The sequence below is a fragment of the Linepithema humile genome, chromosome 1 (assembly GCF_040581485.1).
Source record: "Linepithema humile isolate Giens D197 chromosome 1, Lhum_UNIL_v1.0, whole genome shotgun sequence".
NCBI classification, from domain to species: Eukaryota; Metazoa; Arthropoda; class Insecta; order Hymenoptera; family Formicidae; genus Linepithema; species Linepithema humile.
Window position 1 is genome coordinate 11911750 of NC_090128.1, and position 27840 is coordinate 11939589.

Consider the following 27840-nt stretch of genomic DNA (forward strand, 5'->3'; position numbering starts at 1 on the left):
TGCCGCGGCACCGCAATGACAGTGTATACACACGACATGCATACATTTGCAACCACGCTTTCGGCTTAACGCTGGACGGGCATGTTGGCACACATATTTAACCTCGTTTTTGCTTTGAAGCCGTCGTCGTTTAGGTCTCCCTTTGAGCCAAAACACGGTTTGGCCCACTTCGGCCCGATCGCTCTCCACTGAAACGCTCCGCGCCTGTTTATATGCGATGCGAAAAATATTCGCGAGATACGCTGCGCGCTTGGCAGCGGCGCGCGACGACGATGAGTTTACAAGCCGATTTACTACTTCCTCGGCGCGTCTTTTCCTCGTGCGACGCCCCGTCGAGGTCGATTATTCAGCGGGTGAACGATTGCGAGATGTCCCAAAGGGATGTTGACTCGGATGAATCACAACACAAAACCAGAAATGAGAATTTCTTACTACTCTTCTCTTACTACTTACCGCAAGAATTTTAAAAATCTCGCTTCTTATATAATTGTTGGCGTTTTAAGTACACAGTTCTTTTTCTTCTAAGTTGGGAACATTGATAATGGTTATCAAAATATTTCCGAATATTGTTAAAAAAGTTTTATAAGTTATTTATATATTTATAGATCGTATCAATTATGATAAATTAAATTTTGTTAACACGTTACGCTGTGCGAGGTAAAATAATTTGCTCACATTAATATTTATAATATATTTATTATCCTGAATAAACAAAGTAGGCGTTGTGTGAGTATACATTGCGTGCTACGTCGAACTTCATTGTGCATTAGATATGAGAAGTTATATTAAATAATTAAATTAAATTGATACATTTCCTATTTATTAGTTTAAATACTTTTCTTATTTTCATACGTGACACACAACGTCGATTATCTTACAAATGGTGCAGGTTTACTTACGTCTAAATTTAAATTTGAAACAGCAAAAGCGGCAAAAGGTTTTCGACACAAAAGGGCAAGCTCCTTTTGCATTGTATTAAACATATTTATAGCTGGCATTTTTGTTCTACTTTATATACTAGTCGCGTGGAAATCTTATAAAACATTCAATTTATGTCTGGTTTTTTTTTACCTAATCCAAAAAAAATTGGATTTATAACCGTTTCATTTCAAGCTCCGCAATTTTTCTCACAACGCTTTCCGCGGAAAAAATAAATTTTCCAAACCGGAGCAAAATTCCATATATCTGGTCACTCATATTATATTGTACCACACTTTTATATAATAAATATGGTTTTCTTTAATAATAAATAATACTAAAAATAGGGCTGTCATTTTCCGAACTTCGGATCGCGAGATAGCCGCTAATTCTCAATGTGTCCGCGATTATTTCCGGAACTCTCTCGTCCTTTCCGATCGATCACTCGGACAATCGCAGTCAAACCAATTTCATGGCTGAAGCTCGAAGCTGTTACTGTAAAAATAGACGACGACGGCGACGACGAAGCCAGCTCGACTGCGCGACTCCCGAATGAACGGCTAAAATTCGTCGCGATATTTCTACCCGATTACTATCCGAGACTATAAACGAATCAACGGCAGACCATCGGAAATCGATACTCACGTCAGACTCGATCTACGGGTTGCCGCTCTCCGACGCGGGATAGAACGTAAATGGTATATGGTGTCAGTAATGAAATAAATACGCGCAGATGACACGAGATCGCGAGCCTCTAATCGGTCTCCCTTTTAAATTAATTAACACGATGAAACAAAAATAATTATAAGAGACTTAATATTTTTAGGTTCATACTTCGACTCGAGCAACTTATCGCGATATCGCGATGAAATTTATGGCGAAGTGTATGTATTAATGATTCGTGAAAATTGATGCGTGCATTTGACAAGAAAATAAGTAAGCAGATTAGATTATAAAAAAGGAAATTAATTACAATGTTTTGATTGTATTATCAATTGACGTCTCGACAGTCATCTGCGAAGATGACGGATCAAGTGACATTCGCGGACAGGACGATGGACTAAGACGCGTGAAATCCTAGCGTTAACGATGACGATGATGAAAGGAACGTGGACCATCGACGCCGCGAGCCGGTCCGAGCCGGTCGGACCCAAATTACGCGTCCTGATCACCCCATTCGAACTCTTCGCCGGAAGTGACCTCCTCAATCTGTGGCCCATCCTCAGTCGCCAGTGGCCCCGTTTGCGGCTTACTTTCGGCTCCTTCCGGTTCCTCGACGAACGTATCTTCGGTCACTTCCAAGTGTTCCTCTTCGTGGACGTTCTCTTCCTCGACCTAAAAGACGGTTTAACTCGTTTGACATATTCCAAAAGTATCTCTTCAACTATCGGTTTCTGAACGAGCTCGAAATCGACCCTTTCACGACGGAGGTTTAATGAGATACGGAATTTTTTGATATATTTAAATTTTAAAATATTTAAATGTATAATAATTTTTAGATTTGAAAGAAGTTGTGAAAACCGTTAAAAGTGTAAATTTTAACCTATTTAATTTTGACATTTATACTTGCAGTTGAAATACGTATGTTGACATTTATAAGATTGGAAAAATAATTTATATATCGAATCCAATAGTAGTTAGCAACGTTTAAAAAGATTTATAGCTCTTCGAGATGTTAGTTAATTACCCGCGTTTCATCATCCGTGGTAACGTCGTAAGGCTTCTCCTCTTTTTCCTGATCGCTTATTTCGCTAGGATCCACCGGATCCTCGACGCAGCTGACGTCTTTCGGCTCATTGGTCGCAAGTTGCGTGACGTCTGCCTCCTCCTGCTCCTGCTTCTGATGCTGAACTTCTTCGAGATGTTCCTCAATTATCTGCCGTTCTTGCTCCTGTATCAGTGCGGTGAGCTTCTCTTGATTGATTAATCTATCGATAGAAAACAGTAAAACAAGGTAGAATAGTCCTATACGAATACGATGCAAATATTTAATTTCCGAATAAATATAGCATCACGATAACTTTCCTATTTCACTTAGGATATTCGAGAATTTACATTACATAATTATTTCATATTTCCAAATTGGTGTTATTGCTCATTAAATTTAATTAATTTAATCTATGACTCTAATTTATTTTACTGTAAATTATTATTTAAGTATAATAACATATTATAAATATCGGATTTAAGTTTAATTATTCTCGGACGCAGACGATGTCTAAATAAGGAGTTGCTTTTTATGCATGAGGAGGCATTCTTCATCAAGGGCGTGAGTCAGTTCCGGCAGCTTTCTTAAATAGAAAGCTCACCTCTCCCCCTGTTCTATTCTCTCCGTTTCCTCGCGTTCTGCTTGTAGCTTGGCCTCTTCCACCTTCCTCTCGGCTTCCTGCTGCTCAGTCTCTAGTATCTGGCCAAGCTCGGCTTTCCGTTCCTGCGCAAGTTGCAACGCTTCCCACGCTTTTCTCTCCTCGGCCTCGAGTTGCAGGCGTTCCTCCTCCGCGGCCTTCCGCCTCTCCTCTTCTGACCTTTGCCAAACAAAGTTATTTACAATTAGCGAAACGAATACCCGGATGCGACAAGCGGGAAAACTTTCCGGTAGAACATAACTAAAAGCATTTGCGAAGAAAGTGAGAAAATTAAAATGTTTTGCGTAAATGTTTGCGTTTTAAAATTAGATGGAGTCTAAATGAATTAAAATCTATGCAAGAAAGAGATTAGGATTTTTATATCGTGTCGTGAATTTATATATTTTTTTAATGAATCTATTAAATTTGCGTGAGAAGTTGTGTAAAAATCTAACGAAACCACAAAGTATCATGCTTGAAGTCGTTAATTAAAAAACCACTTTGTACACAAAAAAGTTTCTCGCTGAGTTTTTTTATTTTTTTTTTTAATGAAGCTCGCATTCCAGATTTTTCGATGCGCGTTTCTCGCATATCTCACAAGATAAAATTGCAAGCCGCATGAATGCGAGCATTTCGCACAGGCGGAGTGCACGACAGACTCGTGAAAAACTTTCTGCTGGAAATTTCTACAAATATTTGTTGCATACAGATCTGTATTTAAATATTAATATTTTGTCAGTGACATATTAATATTATTAATAATTTGGAATTGGCTATGAAAAATTTATTGAAATAAAAATAAGACATATAAAACATAAAAGAAATTTGCAAATCGAGCAGCATTCCTTTTACCGAATCACAAATACGTTTTCGAATCGATGATGTCCTAAAAACGTATAACTGGCAAAGATCTAGAATTTGGCGACTTGATCATCTTTGGCTGAATGTTAACATTGCGCAAAATGATCTATGTATCGGACGATTATTTTCGCGATTGGCTCGTTCGCGGTCCGCTCTGTCGGCGTGTATCGCTTTTAAACGAAAGTCACTTACTGTGCTTCCCGAGCCACTTTAGCGAGGTACTCCTCTGCTCTCCTTATAGCGTCCTCCTTTTCTTGCCTCACTGCAACACGGTACTTCTATTAGAATCTGGAGGGGAAAGATTCCATGGCGGAAATTCACAGCGTATTTAATGCTAAATTGAATTAGAAATAATAGAATTTTACTCATCCGCTATTCGACAGTTCTGACTTATCCGACAGATAATTAACAATAATTCAGCAAAAATCTATATTTTGACAATCAGTAAGCTTTATAATTAGCAATTATTAATAATTTTCACGATTTTCTTATTTTATTAGCCGATTAAATAAGGAAAAATGAATGAATATTTGACCCCAAATAGGCAAGTACTATTAATAACAATACCATTTTATACTACTACAATCTTCGCTTATGCGAATGAAGGTCGGCGCTAGCAATCTTCAGATAGAGTTTCAAAATTAGAATTAATTGTAACATTTAACGCCAAAAGTGCGTTGCGTATGCGAATATATCTGTTCGCCGCTCAATTTGCTTCTTCGATGTCGACATTATATTACGTGAGGTGACTTTGGGGAAGATTGTTACGGACACAGAAACATTCCGCGATACGAACTCGACGGCATTCTTACGAGGGACACATTTATCACGAAAACGAGCAAGGGACACTGCGGACGCTATCTAGACACGTTCATTCCCGTGCAGTCGATACGAGAGATGCTGTTAACGACACAAGGCAACGTTCGACCTCTGCCTACCGCAAAGGGTATCCGCCGTTCGCGTGACAGGCTCGTTTCCGGCCGCCGAAATAGAATACTTCCGGCCCGCGGTATCGACCGAGGTATCAACGTACCTTTTTCTTGCTTTTCCTCCTCCTTAGCTTCGTCACTTACGGCCTCCGCGTTTTCGGTCGGCGCGTTTTCCGCGACTAGTGCCGCCGATGGTTCCGATTCTTTTGCAGGCTCGGGCTCTTTCGCAGGCTCGGGCTCCTTCACAGGCTCGGGTTCCTTTACAGGCTCGGGCTCCTTTACAGGTTCTGGTTCCTTAGCAGGTTCCGGTTCCGCTTTAGGCTCGGCCGCTTTCGCGGATCTCGTCGCTTTCGAACCTTTCACCGATTTCGACGGTTTTACAGGCGCTGGTTTTGCCGGCTCTGGCTGCGGCTCCACTATCGGTTCTGGTTCCTTTTCCGGTTCAGGCGCTGGTTCGGGTATCGGTTCGACCTTTTTCACTGGTTCCGGATCCGGTTGGCGCACTGGTTCCGTCTCTTTCTCTGGCTCCGGCTTCTTCTTCTCTGATTTCCTTTCCGGTTTCTCCTCTGGTTTTGCTTCTGATTTCGGAGCAGGAGCTAGGACGTGTACAGGACGAACGTGAATGAAGGGTGACACAGAGAATTGATTTGGATTTATTCCATTTTATATGGGGACTCACTTGTTTTTTGTGTCTGGGCCGTCGATTCGATAGCTAACGCGCGTGCTAAAAGTTATGAGAAAACGTGAGACATAAAGTACAATAGGAATAAGGCACAGTAGAACACTTAATGATAAAATATTAATAACATAAATCGTTGTTACATGCAGCATACTCTTTAAAGAGAAAATAGAATAAACAAAACTAAAATAAATTTTCTAAATATGCAAATATGAATAATTTTATCTACCTGCATAATTGGGGCAAAATTCTAACGTGTATCACATCGTATGTTTCTTATATTTTTTATTGCGTAAAATTGATTTTTCTGTCGTCAAAACGTCCCCACAATCGTGACTGTCTGCAATCGTCCAAGTTCTACTGTACTTTACTGTTTTATTAAAAGGATGACTTCGTGTGTGCCTACCCTTTCGTAACTCTCGTTCTGTCATTGGTTGACCGGGGGCTGTGGGGCGTATGAAACATAAAGAACCGATTAACGATAAAGAACTCTTTCGGTATTCGTGGCGCAAACTCAAGAAAGCGGCAAAAGCGTCGCAGAAAATTATACGACGAACGTGACGTTATAGAAAGCGATTACTGCGATTACATACAACATCAGTGTGATGGCGAAGTGATGAGACATGCTCGTTAGCTACGTAATTACAGATCATGTCGGGCAAAGATGCACATAAATGGCGATATGCAGCGAATAAATTACAATAATTAGCCATTAACGATGAAAGCATTCTGAGGATGAGGGATGAATAATCGAACTGATTTCCGATGACGCGGAAGTATCGCACGTTAATGACCGTTATGGTCAATGAGATCGGCAATCGACGAGATCTTCGTGAAGATTTTCTGGTGAAGATGATTCATTGATCGTCACAGACCGAATTGGCGTGACGTCCGATTAGAGATCACACTCGGTATATTTAGCGGTAAATTTGCCGAATTTTTGTCTCTGAAACCGAATGCTTATAAAGAAATATATTTTATTCTTAAATCATACAATCAAATAAATCGTTTACGCTTCAATTCTCTGCAATTACGTACATCTAACGCGGACTTATATTATTAAATTAAATTATATGTCATGCTAAAAATTAAAGTCTTAATTAAATAACTAATATTAAATATCTGTATTTTGATTGAAATAGCTTTTTCATCAAAATTCAAATTCTTTTATATTTAAATCTTATGTTCAAAATATCTTCTTCACGTGGACGTAATAAAAGATATATTGAATTACTTAGCAGAATTCAGTTTTTTTTTTTTTTTTTTTTTTTTTTTTTTTTTTTTTCAATAGCGCTATTCTTACAAAGTCGATTCCACAAAGTCAGTGGATTTCAGAGGCAAAACAGCAAGATATCATTGGTTAAATTACGAAGCACACGAAGAAGCTTACCTCGAAAACAGTGCATTTACTCGCTACGCAGCTCGCCTACATTTTCATACTCTCTCGTGCAAAGGTAAAATAATTGATTTAGGAAACTCCCGCTTCCATCGGACATTATTACTTTATTCGTAGCTTTCTCGCTATCTCGTAAACACGAACAGGGCAGAATTTACAAAATCGAAACGAACAGCACAGTACAGTACGTGAAACACAAAGTTAGCATCTACATTTTTATCTCGGTTCCCTTTTTTCCCTTTTTACAATAGACACGTGCAAGTTTCGCGATTTTTATTGCATCGATTTAATCGGTTTTTTTCTATCCTCTTCTCGCATTCTCGTGTTCCTTCTCTCATATGTTCATTTCACTTGGTAGATCACGTCGATCGAGCACGATCGTTTTGATGATTACGATCTCTCGCTCGTTGCAATTTCATTAAAGTCCATCGAGCAAAAATCGAACGAAGGATGCTCAGAAAATACAGCACGTTCTATGATTATTGCGAATATCCGCGCATTGGACTTTAATGAAGCGGTCGACGAGCACATGACCAGAATAGAAGAAAGTAAAAATAAAAAAAGTAGAGAGACGGATATTAGATTTTTTCGATCATGACTACCCCGACAGCCGCGCGCAGTAAAATAATTTCCCACGAAGAGGGTTTTTGCCAGGCTTGCGAACCGAATATAAAAAAAAATAATACATACACTGGAAAACATAATTTTATAACGATAAAACTAAAAGTGTACAAAACTCAATTGTAGTAATTAAAACACGAAGATGAAACATTGATTGAGCAAAATCAAATTTAAGTAAATTTATTTTATTTGATAAATTATTTAGCATGTTAGCAGAATTCCTGCAATAATTCTATTTCAAAAATAGAATTTTATTTGTATTTATACAGTTTGATTCTCCACCAGACGAAATTATATTTTTATGCATAAAACTTAGTATTTTTATACTATTTTTTTAAATCGCTATTTCTTTGATTTCTATAGATAATTTAACCTATTTTTTAAATTTAAGTACTGGTCGATTGCTACATTATTTATAAATTTCATTTTTACACGTCTTATTTAGTTATTTAGCAATTTTGGCGTAAAATCGTTTAATATTAAATAAAAAACAAGCTTTTATGATAAAAAAAATACAATTTTTTTTTCGGTTTGCAGTCCTGGCTTTCGCGTATCGCACAATATCTATCGGACTATCTTGCCGCGCGCGGACGCGTCACTTGTGGAACGCGAAAGCGGACGGTATCAGGCCACAGTTTGTACGATGATGAACGACGAAGTCGTGGTCATTCCTCGGCGGCGGTTTCCTCTTCGGCCGTCTCTCCGGATTCGCTCTTCTTGTCCGGCTTCTCGTACAGCTCCGGCACCTTCTCCCTCCAACCCTTGCCTGAAACGTTCAAAAAAGCCGCACTGCCTCCTATCTGCCATTTGCTCTTATCCGCGAGCGCCGCGAAATTCTGCTTTTGACGCGCTTTTCATCCCAGATCGCCTGATGTTCCGCCTGGAGTCCCCTGCGTGTAAATGTCTTGCTCTCTCTCGTTCCTTCGTTTCTTTTGATTTGACTCTGGGCTTTCTTTTTGTTACTGTATTGTTTTCGCTGTGCTTTCCGATCGTCCGATACCGCAACAAAAATATTCGATCCGTAGCATTGCAAAAAAATCACCGCCGATGAATCAGTTTCAGCCAATGATTGAATCGATCATTCCGGAAAAAAACAAATATTTCTGCTGATAGATTGAAAAATTAATCATTTTTTCCGGCAAAAAACATTAATTTCAAAATACATAAATTATATTTTATTTGTAACGATTGGAAAAAAAATCATTTAACAGTGTAACAAAAATCAATATATTTAACACAAGTCCTTTCCGCGAAGATCGATTCAATTGCACGTCCCTTTTGTAGAATCACAATAATAATAATAAAAACGCGCTGTCGCAATTGATATCGAAGACGCATGACGGGGGAGTTATCAAAAACGAGTGCGTGGAGGGGTAGGTGTGTACGTTGCTGTTGTACAATTAGACACAATACTATCGAACAGTAATGCAGCCACGACAAAAAAAGACGTACAAAAAGAAAAAGATAGTAAAGACCAACTGTTGTGTGATCAACAAGAAAACAGCAAAAATTCCAGAGAAACACACGTGCTCGTCAGCACAAACAAAAATTCTCAGACAGTGTAGACCAGAGGTGCCAGCCAATACAAGAAGAGGGATGAAAAAAAAAAATAGAGAAACGAGAGGGCGGGGGCGGTGGAACGAAAAAAAAAAACGTAGACAAAAAGAGATTGCACACAACGGCGTCATGGGGCCGTCTTTTATTTTCTCAAATCTATTCAAAAATCGTGTTTCGAGCGGCGAGAACGTAGCGTAGCTATTTCTCGAGAGTTCGTTTAATTTAATTAAATTTTGTCATAAAGTAATTTAGTTCTCTCAATAAAAGTGAAATATTTTTTATACTTGACGTGAAATTTTACGAACAAATCTTCTAGTACTTATTATTAAAAATAATAATTGATACATTTATAAAACTTTGATTTACATTTGATCAAGGATTGTGATAGATATTATTTTAAAGTTGAAATTTGATCACATTCAATTTTTAGACACAAAAATCGGATAATGAATTAAAATTATGTTCGGAGATCAAAATTATTATCTTGTTTTGGAAAATTCTTTGTTACGCCACGTTCTCGTTTGCCTCTTTAGCCTAGCTACGTGTTTCGTGTATCATCGTATATAAGAACGTCAAGACGAGACCGTTTCCGAACAGTATTTCGTCCGCGAAGAGCAATCTCTTCAGGGCCGAAACACAGATCGCGATTTGGCCCCCATCTTTGTCATCGTCATCGTCACTCGTTGTCGTTGTCATCGTCGTCCTTGTCACCGTAACAGATTACTCACTGGCAGACGCGGCCGCCTGACGGTTCTTGCTGTAGTAGCTGAGGAAGTTGACGTCGTTGCGGATGTCGGACGGCCGGAGATCCGCGACTTTGACGTACGGTTTCCTGACGGACTGCGGCTTGCCGGCGACGTACTTGACACACGCCAGGGTGCCGAAGTGGCCTCGGTCGGGCACCTCGTACCAGCCTAGGTGTTCGACTTCTTTCTTCGCGTTGTTGCGGCCGGTGAGCAACCGACGAACGTAATCGTGGCTACGCATGCGTTCCGGCACGATCTCCTCGAGGAAATCGCTGAAAATCGGCAAAGAAATCGCTGGTTTATCTCGAAATGAAAGCGAGTATCGTTCTGTGACTCGGAAGCGGACTTCTCCGCCGAAGATAATCAAGATAATTTTGAATCGGAATTTTACTTTATTTCGCTATTTACTTTATATGATAACAAGTATTGCTTTGGAAGAAAAAAAAATTTTTTTTTTTAAATACAATTTATATTTTTACTTCCGAGTCACAGAATAATATTGATTATACTTATTTTGATATAATTTAGGCGTGCGATTTTCTGGCGACTAAATTGATTGAAATCATTTCTACGATAAACTATGATTAATTCAGTCGACTATTTGCTATCTTCTTTTCGTCGGATACCTTGCCAATGCTCTTGGCACGAACACGTGGACACGTCGGAGAAGGGAATCCACTCTCGCACGAATCTCCCTTGCCTCATCGTCGAACAACTGCGAAGAGAGATACGTGAAACGTTACTTGTATGAACCGATCGACCTTTCGCATGCATTTGAACATTGATTTTTTAAATTAATTAAACAATTGCATGAAAAACGAGGAATCAGATTTATAATCATTCCTCGCAATGAGAAAAGCAATTTTATATTGATGATAATATTAATTTTTTTCTGCCATTGCTGCTTTAAACTCATACTTTAATGAACAAATATATTGCCTTCTTGCCGAATAGAAACATATGCGCCAAAAGTCTTTAGCTGCAACTCCTAATGAATTTTTATCAATTAACACAACGACGCGATTCCGCCCGCGGTGTCCGATGCAAGCGGACGTTGATAAGCATGACGACGATGACATCGATGACGATGAATGATGATGATCCATGAGCGATGATGACGATGCACAACGATCCTAGCACGTCGTGTTCTTACGATTATGTCGTTAGGCCGGCGAGAGATTAGGCCAGTGATTAGACTGATTGTCGGACTTACTATGTTGTCTCGGGAGTTTAGATATTCGCCGAGGTAGGATCGGGTGGACGGCCTCGGCAGGTCGCGTATCCTGTTGAGCTCGGCTGCGAGGACGCTGGGCCGTACGCGCGCCCGCACTCTTACGGGAACCACCTCGCCAGCGTAGTACACGTGATGAACCGGCGTGTGGATTATGGTGACGAGCCTCTTGTGTGCCACATATGGCAAGTGAGGAACGCTCCTCAACTGGAGGCACGAACGTCTCGTCTTTACTAACCGCGCTCGCCCAGCAGCGGCGAGCTGCGAGAAGCGAATAGCTCGAACAGCAAGCCGAAGCGCGGCGGTCAACTCTTTTGGTGACAGTTAAAGTGTTTGTGCATGTGAATGTAAGCATGTCGGCTTTTTAAGGGTACAAGAAAAAATAAAACTTGTGTCTTTGGTGATTTTTTTAAATAAAATGTATCGAAATTTGAATGAATAAAGCCAACTCTGTGTTAAATGAGCAAAAACATGATTAAACTTGATGGCTAGTTATCAAGATATTTATTGTCGAAAATTATAGAATCGTGATTAATTATGTGATTTATCAAAATGTCTGTATAAATTTGTTTCATAAATCAAACATCGAAAAAGTTGACTTCGGTTTTATATTATGTTAATGAAAAATTTGCATTCAACTTGAAATATAATTTACTAATTAATCAATATCTTTTAAATCTTGATTCTTGTATTATATCTTGATGTGTTTCGTAGAAAAAGATTGCCGTCACCAAAGAGTTGATAATAGCAAAGCGTAGCGTTCAATGAGTTCCAGCGATGAGCAGTGACGTGCCAAATGATCGGCACACAAAGGACGTGGATCGCACACAAAAGGTTTTAACGCGTAATTAGATTAGCAAGCGTTGAGTATATGAGCCCGATCTGTTAATAAAGGACGTGACAGCGGGGATTGATTAATCGATGCGTTACATTACCTTGCATTATGCGCGACACCGTGAAGATGGGTATTACTGCGATGAAGTGCAGGATTAGTAAAATCGAGATCTGAAATTAATTAGCGCGAGATAGTGTGAGAGCGGCAAAGCGTCGTTACATCCATTTCGTAAGAGCCTTTCCCAAAATTACCTACGAGCTTTGCGTAACACCTCGTTGGCGTGGACGTGATAATACGTAATACGAGAATCAAATATAGTTGATTGTACACACATACAAAACGATCTTAAAAATTTGTATACAAAACAAATTACGTATTTTTATACTTATTATCATCACTCCATATATATTATATTAATTATATTTATTATTACTGAACGAGGTGTTAAACATTGCGTTATAGAACGCAGATAAATCATACAATTAATCGACGTTCTCTCGATTGAATTAAAGAATTTTAAATCACTAAACTTCAGAAATAATTCAGAAATAATATAATTAAATTCAATAAATGAATTTAAACAATTTTTATTTTTACCAATTTTCAATCTTATAAATTTATTTTTCTATTTTAGTGATCATATTTATTAAGCTACTTATCTTTTATTCTATTGAATTTTAATTTTAATTTAATTTTGTAAATTTAATTCTTTATATAAATTAACTTTAGTAATTTTCAAGAAGAGTTATTCGAGGAAGAGAACGTCGATCCAGTTATAGTATAATACAATCGCGCAAAAAACGCACCAGTCGATTCTGATATCAATGAATAAATTACGATTAATTCTTTAGGGTTCAGTGACTCTAAAACTATTTATAAAAAATTCTCGTATGGATTAAACTGTACAACTTTACCGGAATAAGATCTGTAATGAGATAATTTTAGAATTTAATTCAACTTGAGCTCGCCGGATTTTCACAAAGCCAGATAAAAGCAAATCAACTATCAAGTAAAGACAAATTACGTGATTGTTCAACAAGATAGAAATAATAGAAATCGGTTCTCTCCATCTGGACTCGTTCAACTTTGTGCATCCGCAGTGTAAGTGACACCTAATCGAAGCGAGAGAAAACACGATCTGAAGATTCCGCGGAAATCAGAATCGACGATCGCACCTGTTGCGTTCTCGCTAATGAAAGCAGCCATTCGCCGCGCATTTCAGTCGTAAACTACCAGGTGAGTGTACTTACCTGGATGATACTGGAGAGCGGTATGATGATGGGTCGAGTCTGCACAGTCGTGTGTTTACAGAGACGGGTGTGTGTTTAACCATTTAAAAAATTTTTTTTTTATTTTATCCGTCGAGATATCCAACGATGACGGCGTCGGCATTGGTGTCGGCGTCGGCGGCGGCGGCGGCGGCGGCGGCGGCGGCGACGAGGAACGAGGAGTCGCATGTAGGAAACAGAGTAAATAGAAAGAAGAACAACACTCGGTTAGTGACTCGGGTGGCTAGTGTGCGCTTCGTCTTCTTCGTCCCGATTTTTCCTCGCTATTTCGTTCGCCTCGCGCCGTGCTTAACGCCCTTTCGCGTCGTCCCGCGAGGATAGATCGGAAGGGATGAAAAGGCTCGCCGGTGGAAGGAGAAGAGAGAAAAGAGCGCGAGAGATTCCGTGCGTGTCGCGGCGAATTTTCTTTTCCCGACCTATCAGTTTGGCCAATTGTCGCGTTGTGTGTCTATCGAGATGACGACGACGACGATGATGATGATGATGATGATGTATCATTGTTAGTCGTGATTAGTAAAGTTTGTTTCACACCGCGAGATAATTGTTTCGCGGAGAAAGCAGTTTTTTTTTTCCTTGCGTACTGCGATGGTTTATAGGGTAACCATAACCTCAGGAGGAACAATTATCTATTCTTCATAGTTTCAGTGTTCAAAAATAATATTTGAATTATGAGTTTACGAATATTGAACTTTCCACCCGACTCCTGGAGAGTTTAAATATCAAATATTAATTTAATATTTGGCTATTTTGCTTTTGAATATAGCGAGAATAAATGATGTTCCTACAAACGTGGCATCCATTTAAAAAAGAAAAAGTTTTTATTATTCCAACAGGATGATAAAAAACCGATCTAGAGAAGAAGTATGTTCATATGTATTCTTTGTTCATATTTTATTAAGATTTTTTTTCACTTCCTGAGATCGTGGCTGTCACGCACTAATGCAATAAACATCTCACAGGATAATAAAAAAACTTATAAAAACATCAGAACGATACAAACTTTTCGACACTCGCTATAATAGATATGATTTATGAAAAACGCCCCTTCAACTGTACGAAATATGAAAACATCCCCGAGGGAAAGGAAGGAAAGTTTTCGAATTAGGGGAGAACGTACATTTAGGGAACAGAACTGTTAAAAAAAGACAAACGGTTGCACAATTCGCGAGACTTCGGACTCTTGCAGGCAGCGATCGATTGATTCGATTCGCAATTAAACACGAGTGTCTCTCGATTAAACTCGCATAAAATGGGTACAAATTTTTACAGTGCTGTTTTATCCAATTTATTATCGTGGTTATTTACAGATTACATTTTTGCACTGCAAAAAAAAAAGCGCAAAGCTCCAGAAAACTTGTTTAAAATTCAAGAGTCTCACAAAAATAGAATATACATAGATATAACTTTTATAAGAAGATCGGAAACATCAATCTGCACTATATCGTTTACGACAGTGGACTACTAGACTTGATAAAAATGCCAGGTCGATAATTCAGCTCTCGCTGTTAGCGCGACTAGATTTAGTTCATCTCTAAATGCGTATCTATCTCCGACTTTCGGGCTACAGCAACAACAAGTGTAATAATAATGTTTAACAATACATTAGAATCGTTTCCCTGCCGATCCACGTTTAAAGCGCGCAGTTTTTTCTCTTTTTTTTAATCAAAAAATTTTTTTACGAAAATCAAAGCGTACAAAACTGAAACGAAGGGAAATCCTAGATCGGCAGTTAACGGAAAGACGATATTCCGATTTCATCGATAGCGACGACTCGCTCAAACTATTACAAATACCGATATCGGGTTTATGCTTGTTTTAATTCGGTTTTTATTTCCATCATAGAGCGAATAAATATATAAATCGCGAAATAATCTCGTTGCGAAAAAGTAGATTTAAAATTCAACATATTTTACACGCTTCGCGCCACTGACTTCTAACTTCGCAAGCTAAAAGGAAATCTCTGTCGACATCTCGTGAGATTTAACTTTGTAATTCCCGTCGACAGGAAACCTCTGTCATCGACTTATGTCTACTTAAGCATTCTCCAAATGGCACGGCTCGATTTCCGCGTGTTTCTCACACCAGCAAAGTCTTGGCGGCACCGTAGCGCGCGTTTGTGGCCATCTGCGAAGTCGTGTTCGCACGCTTTCAAACGCGATAGCGCAAACAGATGTTTTGCGGAAAGCCGGTTCGCGTCGCTTCATTTGTCCCGAATGTATCTTTCTCGCCTAAAGACACCACAGGCGCGTTATTTCGGTGTCGCCGAGGAATCGCCGATGCGGGAAGAATCTCAAAAGTCGTCGGAATCGATGAGGGCGGAAGTGCGATCGGGGGGAGCCGGGGACTTAGACGCGGTAGGAGTAATGGCGGTAGCTAGTGCCGCCGGGCAGACGGCCGGAAGCGGTGGACTCGTAAGAGGAGCGATAGCTCCCGGGGCCGCCGCCGGACGATGTCCTGGTCGACCTCTCGGTTGAGTACGAGCCGTACGGGCCGCTCTCCCTCTTGACGACGCTTTCCTGGGTGTAAGTGTTCCTCTGCGGACGGCTGCTGTACGGATCCGAGGCGGAGCTGCTCGAGCTGTTGTTGGTGTACGAATAGCTGTACTGCTCTTGGGCGGACCTCACCCCGGCCTCCGGATAGTCGCGGACCACGTAGTGACGAGGCGTCTACGGATTCGGGGTTAGATCAAGGTCAACGACATGGGGGACCACAGGCTCGCCTGGAGAACGTCCGGTTGACGAGTCTCGGCCTGATTTTTACACCCGGCACACGATATGCGGCCATGTCGCATGCTTGCAGTTGTGAAATGTAAAGCAGCATAAATTCACTTGTATTAATTAGAACAGAAAAGTTAGAAATATGTAAAAAAATTGTCTGGAATTTCATAATTCTATAATACTAAAATGGTACGACGTTTGATAAAATTTCATAAACTTAGTATTTATAAAACTAGTTTCATGTTACTTCTACAGACTTTTTTCTTTATTTATATCTCGCATATTTGCGTAAATCTGCAGATATATGGAAAAGCAGTGTGCGTGTGCCAGGCATTATTCTCGTCTCAGGACGACTCTCGCGGTTCTCCATCCGCGGGCCGCTGATGGATTTTTGGATCGGGATACAGGGTTGCATCAAATCAATAGACTCTGATCGTATGTGAGATTTCATGATCGATTTAATCGGCCGAAGAACAGGTCAAGGCATTAATAATTTTTATAAGAGGAAATATACAACTCTCTTTTCAAGCAAAGTTTTATTCTACATTCTCAATTTTAGATTTTAATAGATTTGCATGTTTAATATTAAAAATTGGAAACTTGCCAAATGAAAAATTGATGTCGAATTAGAAACCGCAAGTGAAAATTAGATCTGAAACAATTTGCATAAATTATAATCGGATATATTTACAGAACAACACTGCGCGCAATTTTTTTCTAAACATACAATCTTGCTACATTTTGATTTTTCATTTTTTCTTTCTTTCTTGTGTATTTATGACAAAACACACATTTTTACTTTCCCAAAATATCATCTGGCCCTGTTTTTCGGCCGAGAGAGGAGCGCGCGCGAGGTGAGAGGCGTGAAAGGAGGATGAGCGAACAGGTGCATCGCTGCGTCGTCTGGCTCGACGTTGTCCATAACTACTCGCGCTTCTCGCGGATAATTAGTTCGCGCTGTGGCGCGGAGAATAACATCCTGCCAATCCGTCTATTCTAAGAGAAACTCGCGATGCCGTTTCTCTTCATCTTGAATGAAGTTCAACTTCGGTAATATCGTTCAGATGGGCCTAGTCGGGCTCAGAGCCAAATAAGGAGAAAAGCGACGAGATTCAGACGACGCTGGAACCCGTTGCGTCCTTCGCGAGCGCGATTAACCCTTTGCTGTATTTATTCCACATCGATAAAATAGACATTCGCTACTCTCCATGCAATTATAATTATTTACTGCTTCTCGATTATATATGAAAAGTTGTTGTCGATTCTGCATCTCGAAGCGAGAACGCAAAGAGTTAATATTCGAATTGACAAGACAGCGCGACGCGAATATGTATTTATTATTTTGTGGAGAGACGCAAGTCCGTTAACTTGTCGCGTTGCACATCTACTTCGCATTTTGCAATTAATGGATCTGCTCGTGGCATAATTTTCACAATAGTCATTGTATTAATCGCGAATTACGCTGCAAAGGGTTAAGAGACTCAAAAGAAAAGGATGGGGAACATATGAGTGTTACACAGAGGCGGAAGTGCGATGGATACCGGCGACATGTTGCGCGATAATAACATGTCGATCTATCTGTAGACACACAACGTGCGGGCCAATTATAAACGCGGAGCGGCATATAACGTATGCATTAATAATGTCTCCTTGCCGAAATATTCAGGACACTCCGAGCGTTGGGCAACGATTGCGCGCCCTTGCCAAGAAACGTGGATAACATTATTGGGGTGTATACGTGTGTGTAAGTGTAATCTGCATACGTGTGATGTGCGAGCGTGTTGCACGCATCTGTGTCCCGCCACGTGTGCACTCGGTGTCTCATTTGGAATCTTCTCCGAGCGCGAAACTTCGAGGTGGATTGCGCTCACGCTTCATTGAACTTAATTACGCTTAAATTCGAGTCGCTCGATTAAACGAATACGTTCTCACGATTGCGTTTACTGTGCGGAAGGATTTAACTGCGCTTGATATGAAGTTCCGTTAATTCGACGACGAGGGGGAAAGAAGAACTCCGGATATATCAACGCGCAAACTTAATGGAAGCTCGGTTGCGGATTATTTCTCTGTTCTATTTAAAATGTGTAAATAAGAGGACTTGAGATTTGTCTTATTTTATGAAATATACATATCGAGGCGCATTTTTAATAGCAAATGTAAAAAGATCAATTTATCTTTTTACAAATAAAATCATTAAGTCGCGCAGTCTGTAACACGACTGTGGAAATTAATATTAAACAATTTAATGAGAGTTTAATTACAGTCGAAAATTGCAGATTATTTCTCTGTTTTGTTAAAATTTATATTAGAAAAAACTAGGGATTTTTCTTGTTTTACAAAATGTAAATATTGAGGCAGATTTTTTAAGTTCATAATTATAAAGGCAAGGTCGACTCGCTTTTACAACCTGATCATTGATTAGTCGCGCAGTCTGCGACGCGACTGTGGAAATTAATGTCAAACAACTTAGCGGTAATACAAGGCAATTAAAGTTACTGCTCTCGGCAGAGATCACAAGTTAGAGCCGCACAAACGTGAATCTGGAATCAGGAATCCGTTTAATTCTTCACGCTTATATTTCCTTAGCGGACACATCGATATATCGACATTTAATATTTAATAGAAATATGTGTTATTTCTCGACTTCTTTCATGATAAAGAAAAGGGAAAATTGTTTAATTAGGACCTGACATGTAACCGCGCGTAATTATTCTTTGATGCGAAGAAATTAATTAAACTCTCGTTTAATCAACTTTGAGGATATTATATTTCATTCGTACAGACCTGTGATAAACAGACTCGACAAATTCGTCTCTGCAAAATGGCATCATAACTTTATTAACTTCGTCATGTACATACGTAGATGCAAGGTATACGCGAACTGCGTGTGTTGGTTTATGCGAATAAAAATTAATTAAGATTCGTTTGCGAGAGTACTGCGAAAAAGCGAAATATCCACGCAGTACAAAATGCGCTAGAAAGCATGGGAAAAGCGCGGAATCCTACAAGCATTTTTGCGATGAAAAAGAGAATTCCTGAGAACGGAACCATCGTTTCGAGATTTATTACGAAAAAATCGAAAGCTGCGCGTTTTCAGGCGTGCCAATCCTTCTATTAAAAAGCGACACTACAAGAATTCTCGCGCCATGAATTCGCGGCAGAAATTGCAGATCGGAAATGCAAAATTACCGTAAATGCCGAGGACAATTTTTATATTTTTATATTATTTTATTCCTTTTTTGAACAATTAGAGAGAAAGAATCGCTGCCAATCCTCTAAAGCGCGATGATCAATGTTTAAACGTGAAGATGTGCTTTTAATTAGTTCAGAAATTTTACAGTTATTAAAATCAAATACTAATTCAACTCCTACGAACAGAAATTTAACATTCCGCAGAAAGAACTTTCCTAAAAAAACTAACTGATTAATGCTCGACCAACTAAATCTGACAATCTAATTCGCTACTGATACATCGAAATGTAATATTCGAAAAAAATTAATGATTAGAAGAGTTAATTAATTAATCATCATCAAGATTACAGCATAATAATTTTTACTTTGTCTCTCTATCGCGGAGGCATTTATGCTAAAAGTATTCCACGTGTTCCACTAGTATCAATCTTCAATAGCAATTCTCCGATATTAATTCGATATGATTCTAAATCGCTTTGTCTCTCTCTTTCTTCTCAAAAAGTATTCACGAAGCACATAATCCTCTTCACCCTCCGTCTCTTTCGGCCTTCTCGATGTTAGAATCGGTACCAGGACGGCGTCTGAAGTGCCATCAGGATCTTGGTGCGACCGGTGGCGGGCGTGGTGGCGTGCTTCACCTTGCTAGGTGGTCGCGCCAGCACGCCCTTCTCGAAGACGTGACCGCGGGTGGCCAGCTCGGCAGCGGCGTCCAGGCCGACCTTGGACACGGCGCCGCCGTCCACCAGCTGCCTCCTGTGATCCTCCTTGGCGGCGTCCTTGCCACGCACCACGCCCTTCTTGTCCGGCAGGGTGGCGTATTGATAGAACTCTTTGCTCGGGTCCTGCTTCTTGCGGCCCCACACGGTGAACGGCTCCGGCACCAGCGACGGTCGCGGCACGAACGGCACCTTGTCCCACGGGAAATAGTCCTGCTTCTTCGTTTCGTTCTGCAAGTTCGAGACTGGCAATGGGTCCGAGGATCACCAAAAATCTTCGAGCCATCAATCTTAGTCATCAATCAGGACCCGCCGAATCCTCGGCTCTCTCTCTCTCTCTCTCTCTGCGGGACAATTCCATTGGGATCTCTTGGAGTTTCTTGAGCTACAAGGACTCCCGGGTTCGTCGAGCAGCGCTCACCGACGTCTTCGAGCTTCCACACTACTCTCCCACTACTGCCACGCTTATTTTTTTTTTTTTTTGCTATATCGCGACCGCCGTCGTGGTACCCAAAAAACTCGAGTCGAAAAACTGGTCGCTCAGTTTTCTCTCCCGACGTCCTATCCGATGAATTTAGATTAAAATTCCGGGTTAATTCCGATTTCTTTCTTTGGTATCATAACATTCATTTTGTACTGAATTTTCTTTTCTCGAATCACGAGATAAGGCAGCCTCGAGATTTCGGGTGCGAGATTATTGAAGACGAAGGACGCGCGACATGAATCAAAGTACCGAAATAGAAGAAACGATTACACGTCTGAAACAATTCTCGCGCGATTGGCAAATCGTAAAAAAGTCATCCACAACTAGACGCTCTAATCCTGCGAGAAAACAAATACAGCGATAAGAAAAAACCCTTTTGTGACAGAATACGATAATTGAAGCAGCGAGATCAGAAATTATTTATTTTTAAAATATCTAAAAAATAATTTGGTTAAACTTATTACTCTTATAACGATTTTAAAAGTAAATTACTAATTCTATTTAAAAAATCGTATGTTACAATTTATTTAAAATGTTTGAAAATTATTTTAAAATGAAAAAGATTATAATACAATCATTTATCGAATATGTAAAAGTATCTATATTACGCATTTACTGCGAATATCGTCTTTTCAATCGATTTTCTCATAATGGAAATGTTATTGTATTATGAAATGCGAAGTATCGAAAATTTGTTTTTCAAATGAAAATTTACTTTCGAACGATAATTTAATTTTCGAATGAGAATCTATTTTGAACGAAAATTTACTTTTCGAACGAAATTCAGGACAACGGTGTGTTTCTTTTCTCTATGCAAAAATAAACAGCGTGAATGGTGTTCCAAGAGCTTGACAGTCAAGCACTTATAATCGCCCCCGCGAATTCCCAAGCGCTGAGCATCGTTGTAACGTCAGAGAGACGCGTATATATACAGTTAATAAAAACGACTGAATCATGTCGTCAGTTTCGTGCGCTTTTATATTAAAATTAGCTTTTCTCTATTATTGTTACCCATTTTGCAATCATTAACGTATGTTACAAGCGTATTAAAATGGCATAATGCATATTGTTTAGATCCAGGTTTTATTCAAATTTCGGTACCATTAAGTGAAACAGTTTAAATACTAATTAATTGATTAAAAATGTAACAGAAAAATATTCAATTTGGCACCAAAAGTCAGTCTCTACTTTTGTACAAGAAATAGAAGCTTTTAATTATTTATATTATTTAAAATCAAAGAACTTTGACTCCAAGAATTTTTTTTACGACTTATTCCAATAAAAAAGAACCGTTATTGGAGAACCCTATTTCTTTTTATTTACTTTTTTTTGTCTATCTTGAGAGAAAGTAGGAATAATATTTTTTTAAGTGGTGATAAACCACATTGGTCGGACGAAGCCGAAACTCGTTTCACGCACGAGGAAAACCTAAATTCCCGTAACGTTCGTCATCGTCGTGTTCTCTGATGAGTCGTAAAGACGTCGTAAAGCATCGCGATGTAACCAAAGCGCAGGCGTCGTTTATTTCAAAGATCCCGATATAGACTTGCGAGATGTTCATTTTAAGAGGATGCGCCCAGCATCGATAGGAAATCTTAAACGAAGATCAAAGAAGTCTCAATTTCCAAAATGTGACGTTAATACATTTTGCTTGAAAAACAAATCTCCAATTTTACATACATTTTATATGTATATAACATATTTATGAATTATGAAATATTTTGCTAAAAGTAAAGTTGGAAATAAAAAAAAAATATAATAAGATGTAAAATAAAGAAATAATTACGCAATTTTTTAATCAAAGTATTTGAGATAAAAAAACAATTTTTTTACTAAAAAAAACGCAAGAAATTTTAAGACTTAACACATTATATTCGAACTATTTGTAAATATGGTGCGACAATCAAGCGTATTTTTATAATTCTCATAGATTAAAAGATTTCTTTATTTATTCTATGAGTCTTGAAAAATGATTTCGTATATTAAACGAGATATTGAATTATTTCCTATATTAGGAATATCGGAAGCGGATTATTTTGATATTGGCTCGACACGTGTTCCGTAAGGATTCGAAGCGGCGATACGGGAGATGACGCCTTGCACAGATGTATACCGCGTGCTCTGGCGTCGGCGGGAGCGTATATGAATTCTCGACGTCGACGAAATTCGACGGTGGGCGTCGGCGTCGCGCCGTCGGTGCGTCTAAATTAGGGCAGAGTAACGCAACACCGATTCTCCTCTCGAGTCGCGAAAACGTGGAACGTGCAAACATCTTAATAATCATCACTGACGATGATCTGGAAGGCGTGTTTCGCGTGCGTTACTGCAACCGCGTCGTTCTTCGCTTCAGAATAAATATGTCAACATGTGTAGATTCGCGTGTATATCTATATTAAGGAAATTTCGAGTTGATCTTTATAAAAGCATGCGAAAAGTTTCGCGATATTCTTTTGAAAAATTTGCATATGTTGTATTCAAAATTATGCCTTTTTCTAATTTCTTTTTTATTTTAAATCAAACATTCATTAATTTCTACGAAAGATATTTAATTCAATTAAATATTGAATATTGAATTTTTGTGTCAAATAGTTCACATTGTCATTGTAAATCGCGATATTATAATCGCGTAATTAATATACTACACGTAACTGCTTACAAAACTATGCTCTAATTGCACTTTAAGAGAATTATTACGTTATTATGCAATTATAGTGTTATTATCGTAATCTACTTCCAAACCAGGAAACCGGCAAATTAGGGTTACATCGTTTGGCGAGGTAGCATCATCGCGCACAAGGCACTTCGCTAATCTAAATGCAAAGTTCCAAGACATTCTTTCTCGAGAAAGTAGACACGTCACATTCAAAATTATTTCCCTTCAATTGCTCCCTCATTCCACGTTAAACGTTCGTCAATTCTGCGAGGCGTAGTTGATTCTAATCTTTATAAATAGACGCGTATTAAGCACGAGTAACTCGTGCCAGTAAAACAATGCGAATCATTGTATGGCAGCCTGACACTGTACGTTGAATTCTCGGAACGCGACCTAAACGAGAACCCGAAGATGCTCGCGTCGAACGAACGCGGAGGAGCAAAAAAACGCAGGATAAAATCGGCAGGAATTATCTGACATCAGAAAATCCAAAATCATTATAAATAGAGCTGCCGGAGGGCAGGGAATTACAGAACGGAAGCTATTCATAGCGTTGCAGCCATTTTCCGGGACTCCGCGGTGTTAAACTTAGACGCCGCGCGACCCAGCGAATCTCGGATCCACGGCAGAAAAATAAGTTTGGCCGACGATCCGAGTCGAGATCCGAGCAGGACTCGGTGGAATACATCGGAAGATTTTTAAGTTAATGTCTGAGAAAGAACTGTCGCAGTTTGAAACGTAATAAGTCCGCCTGTGGCCTCCAAATCTGTGACAGCGTGTGCATCGATAAAGACGACGATTAAATTTATATTTCCTTCGACTTTTTATTCTTCTCCAATTGCAAAATTTATATTTCTTGTTATTTGACGAATGACCTAACAATCATAACTGTTATCATTATTTACAAAAGACATTATTTTCAATTTCTGACAGTTACGAAAGACCCTATTATTTTTACTCGACAGTCGTTTAATTCTGACTTGTAAGGGTTTTTCTTCTTGAGAATTATTTCATTACGTTAACTTTGAATTAAATATAAAATTTTTATATGTAAAAAATAAATTATAATACACTTGAATTGTAAATAACTTAAAACAATTGTGGCTGCCTTTCTAACATTGTTATTAACAATAATTTGTATATAAAGATTTAAGTTTAGCCACGATGAAAACCGAGAGCCGAACATAATCCTCGGGTGTATGATTTCCCTTGCAAGGATATCGTCCTTGTCAATAATGTTCCGTTTATCTCGTTACCTTCGACCGCCTTTTTATCGCCGGTGATCAATGGCAATTCCTAAAGTTAACCCAGATTTCCCGATCCCTTGACGATTCTAACTATGCTCAGGCGAGGCCTCTAGCCAACTAGTGATAGAGTCGAACTTCTAACTAATAAAATTAATTATTCGAAGCCTGCAATAAAACAAAATTTTCTCCTATAATGATAAAGTTTTCTTGAGGCTTGATAAATATATTAATAATCCTTTACGATGATTTAGATTAAACCTTGATCGAAAATCTAAATATCTTGTGCTTTTTTCTAAACAGTAATTGTGTTTAGATTAATCAATTTATACTCTTGTATATTTTCACATTAAGAGTTTATTACAAAGTGAAAAAAGAGAAATTAATTAAAAATAATATTATTTTTTAACAATATCGTTAACATTCAATTTACTTCATTCATGCGGCAATCACCGAAGTATCGTTCATGTACACTCAACATCAAATATCTACCGGTTGTTAGAAACACGTTTCGTTCGCCCGGATTTTCCAAAATCCGTACAACAATTTTTACAACGAATCGAGCTACGATTAGCACAAATGGTATGCGGCGAGTCCTGTCGCACGCACACAACGACAAATTTCCCCGATAGTTTCAGGGTCATAAACATAGACAGCGTGACCAACGGAAAAAAACAATGCTGTCTCTTGAATCTGTCAAGAGTAGCCATTACGAACAAAAAAAAACACAAAGATAAATCACAAGTCCTGAGGGAAGGGTCTTTTATGAACTTATTTATTCATAGTGTCTGATTTCGTTTATTTATAACCCGCCCTAAGGGCGTCTTAACATCAACACAAGAAAGAAAAAAACAACAAAAATCATTTACCGTGTCGAGTTTGTCAATCCGGGGGATTGCTTGAACTCGAATAGGGAAACTTTCGCGATGGAGCTCCATGAAGCGACGTGCGAAGTTACGATGGGTATATATATAATTTTGCAGGACTCTTTCCGCGGCCTGCGGAGTTTCCGAAAACTCCTGTCGCAGCCCTACACCCTTCGAGTTTCCCGAGAGCAAGAAGTTCGCCGTTTCTCCGGGACACCGTAGTGCACGTTCTCGAGTACGGGAAACGGCGATAATAGTACGGCGGTGATAGTAGTGATAGTAGTAGTAGTAGCGGTGACTTGGTAGTACAGTGCTAGTATAGTAGTAATAGTAGTATAAACACAAGTGGTACACAGTGGTCGGAGTGAAGTGTGGAAGTCGAGAGATCTGTCTCGGCGGTGAGTCGCGGCGCGTCGAGCTCGACGACGAGCAGCAGCGACGAGGACACCGGGATCCTCGACGGAGGGGGACGGAGAAACGCTTTTTAATTGTCGGAGGTGTTTCCGGTCGCGCCGCTCACTCTCTATCGTCGATCGACCTCGTCGACGAACCGTGGGGGGGGGGGGGGAGAGGAGGAAAACCAAGTGCCAAGTTCTCACTCGTCGCTCCGTGCGCATCGCGACGTCTCACGGGATCTCGGTCGCGAACGCAACAAAATCGCGACCGGCCGAATGCGGGTCAACGTTATTATTTTGCGACGTGGCTCATCGCCTCGGCGCTGTTCTGACGAATTAAATTAACCCTTAACATTTTCATATGTATTCTTCAAGCGAAGAGCGCACGGAAATATTGATAAAATGATTAATTAGAAGATGATAAAAATTACTTTGAAACTTTAAAATAAATGTTGTAAGTATTATTTAATAAAATGACAGAAGAAAAATATGCCACACATCGATAAGAGTTAAACTTCAATGTGAATATTTGTTAAAAGAAAATTCACTACTATTTACACAATTTCTGGTATTTTCATTTTCAATGAAAAGTGTCGACAAATATTAAAAATAGTGAATTAAGCATTTATGATATCCATTTTTGTTTTAATTCTGCATGATGCTGAGATGCATAATTCAAGATGGATATTAAAAGATTTTCTGCAGATAGATATATAAAAAAATCATAAAAAAGTTTCTTTAATAAAGCAGAGTTCTCAAGATAAAAATAATTACTTATTCTCTTTTAATTTAATTATTAATATTCTTAAAAGAAATTAGCGGATTATCGAATTTAATCATCAACATAGTCGAATCATCACGACATAAATAAAACATTGACCCCATTAAGCGATCGCGCGGAATGATTAGCCCGTCGATCATCGATCATCAATCAATTAATTTAACCCGTTTTGGTCTGAATCGATTTTATTTTCCTTTGAATGAATTTTTCTCGTAACATGCTACTAAAAAAAAAACATACTCCAAAATGTTCAAACGTGCTTCATCGCTGAAGAGCGATCACGGGGACGTGACATCCACTCGCAAATCTACATTTCGTACAATGGATCAAAGCGTAAATATTGAACCTCGGTCAAAAACGGGTTAATCTTCGGTGTACGCGAAGGACCATCGACACACCGATCGGCCGCGCCGGTGAGACGTCGGCGCGATCCAGCGAGATCACACGGGATGTTGATTTTGGTGGTTACAGGGATGGTACTTCCTGGTCACAAACGGGGCTGTCTTTCTATTTCTCGACGTTAGTGCCACGTATAGCAAAAACATTATTAAGACATACTTCCAGCCCGCTCTATTTTTTTGTTTTTGGCGCAAAGGAAAAGCCCAGAGTTTCGAAATACTGACCGTGACGGTGTAGGAGGAGACGAGCGGCCGCGAGTAGGGTCGCCGGGTGGTGTAGAAGTCGCTCTCGTAAACCATGATGCTGGGTTCCTCTTGGTCTACTCTCGAAGTTTCGATTGCTCTCGAATTCGTCGATTGGAAAGTCGGAGGTTCACGTTCGAGCTTTCGGACGTGGACGTGTCGTATGTTCGTGCGCGCGTGCGACAGAAGCGGAATACGCGACGACGATGCGGCCGCGTTGGAAGTTCGTACGGTTCTGCTTCCACTGCCAACTGCCGCTTCTTCTTCTTCTTCGTCCGGACTCACTTCTCGTCGGAGATGACCCTCTTCGCCGCGACCGCGTCCGCGACGTCTCCGCTCGCACTCGCGCGAGAGAGCATTGCGTCACGTTGCGGTTCGCCCGCGCGCCCCTCGAACCGATGCATCCACGAAAAAAATAGAATCGTGTTAAGGTTGCAGACGGTTACTCTTGTCAACGCAACTCCCACGATCGGCGCCTGATCGCTTGGATTTGGGATCAGTCGGCAGGTCGGCGATCACCTTAAGTAGGTCTCGAGAGGATTTTTTTTTATAATAAAAAGTGAATTGTAAAAATTAAAGAAAAATAGTAAAAATGCGAAGGAATTGAGTGACAAAAATTCAGAATTGAATTACGTTGCAAAGTCAAACCTAGAAATAAAATTAAATAATATTTTTCGATTTCCGAATAGGTAAAATTGACCACTCAAAAAAATATTTCGCTGATGTAGTTAGATTTCTAGATAT

General features: G+C 39.5%; 1 protein-coding gene across 3 annotated transcripts; it reads right to left on the reverse strand.

The window, feature by feature from the left end:
• Positions 1 to 676: 676 nt before the first annotated feature.
• LOC105672009 (microtubule-associated protein RP/EB family member 1) lies at positions 677 to 27404 on the reverse strand. Of its 3 annotated transcripts, XM_012366663.2 has the most exons (12): positions 27079 to 27399; positions 13369 to 13407; positions 11266 to 11490; positions 10679 to 10767; positions 10035 to 10324; positions 6139 to 6177; positions 5733 to 5777; positions 5158 to 5649; positions 4317 to 4386; positions 3228 to 3443; positions 2606 to 2846; positions 677 to 2253 (listed from the first exon to the last, which is right to left on the reverse strand). In XM_012366663.2, the coding sequence occupies exons 1-12, from the start codon at positions 27151 to 27153 to the stop codon at positions 2074 to 2076; spliced, it is 2001 nt and encodes a 666-aa protein (XP_012222086.1). In that variant the 5' UTR covers positions 27154 to 27399; the 3' UTR covers positions 677 to 2073. The 3 variants fall into 3 exon arrangements, with proteins under 3 accessions (XP_012222086.1, XP_067211243.1, XP_012222087.1); XM_067355142.1 differs by lacking the exon at positions 11266 to 11490 and having other exon boundaries at positions 27079 to 27404; XM_012366664.2 differs by lacking the exon at positions 6139 to 6177 and having other exon boundaries at positions 27079 to 27398.
• Positions 27405 to 27840: the final 436 nt, after the last annotated feature.

Excerpts from the sequence above, each read along its gene's own strand:
- LOC105672009 (XM_012366663.2), bottom strand. The coding sequence starts at position 27,153 with ATGGTTTACGAGAGCGACTTCTACACCACCCGGCGACCCTACTCGCGG. Across the intron at positions 11,491-13,368 it reads CGCTCTCCAGTATCATCCAG|TTGAGGAGCGTTCCTCACTT; the intron begins GTAAGTACACTC and ends TCGTGCCTCCAG. Across the intron at positions 2,254-2,605 it reads CCACGGATGATGAAACGCGG|GTCGAGGAAGAGAACGTCCA; the intron begins GTAATTAACTAA and ends ACCGTCTTTTAG.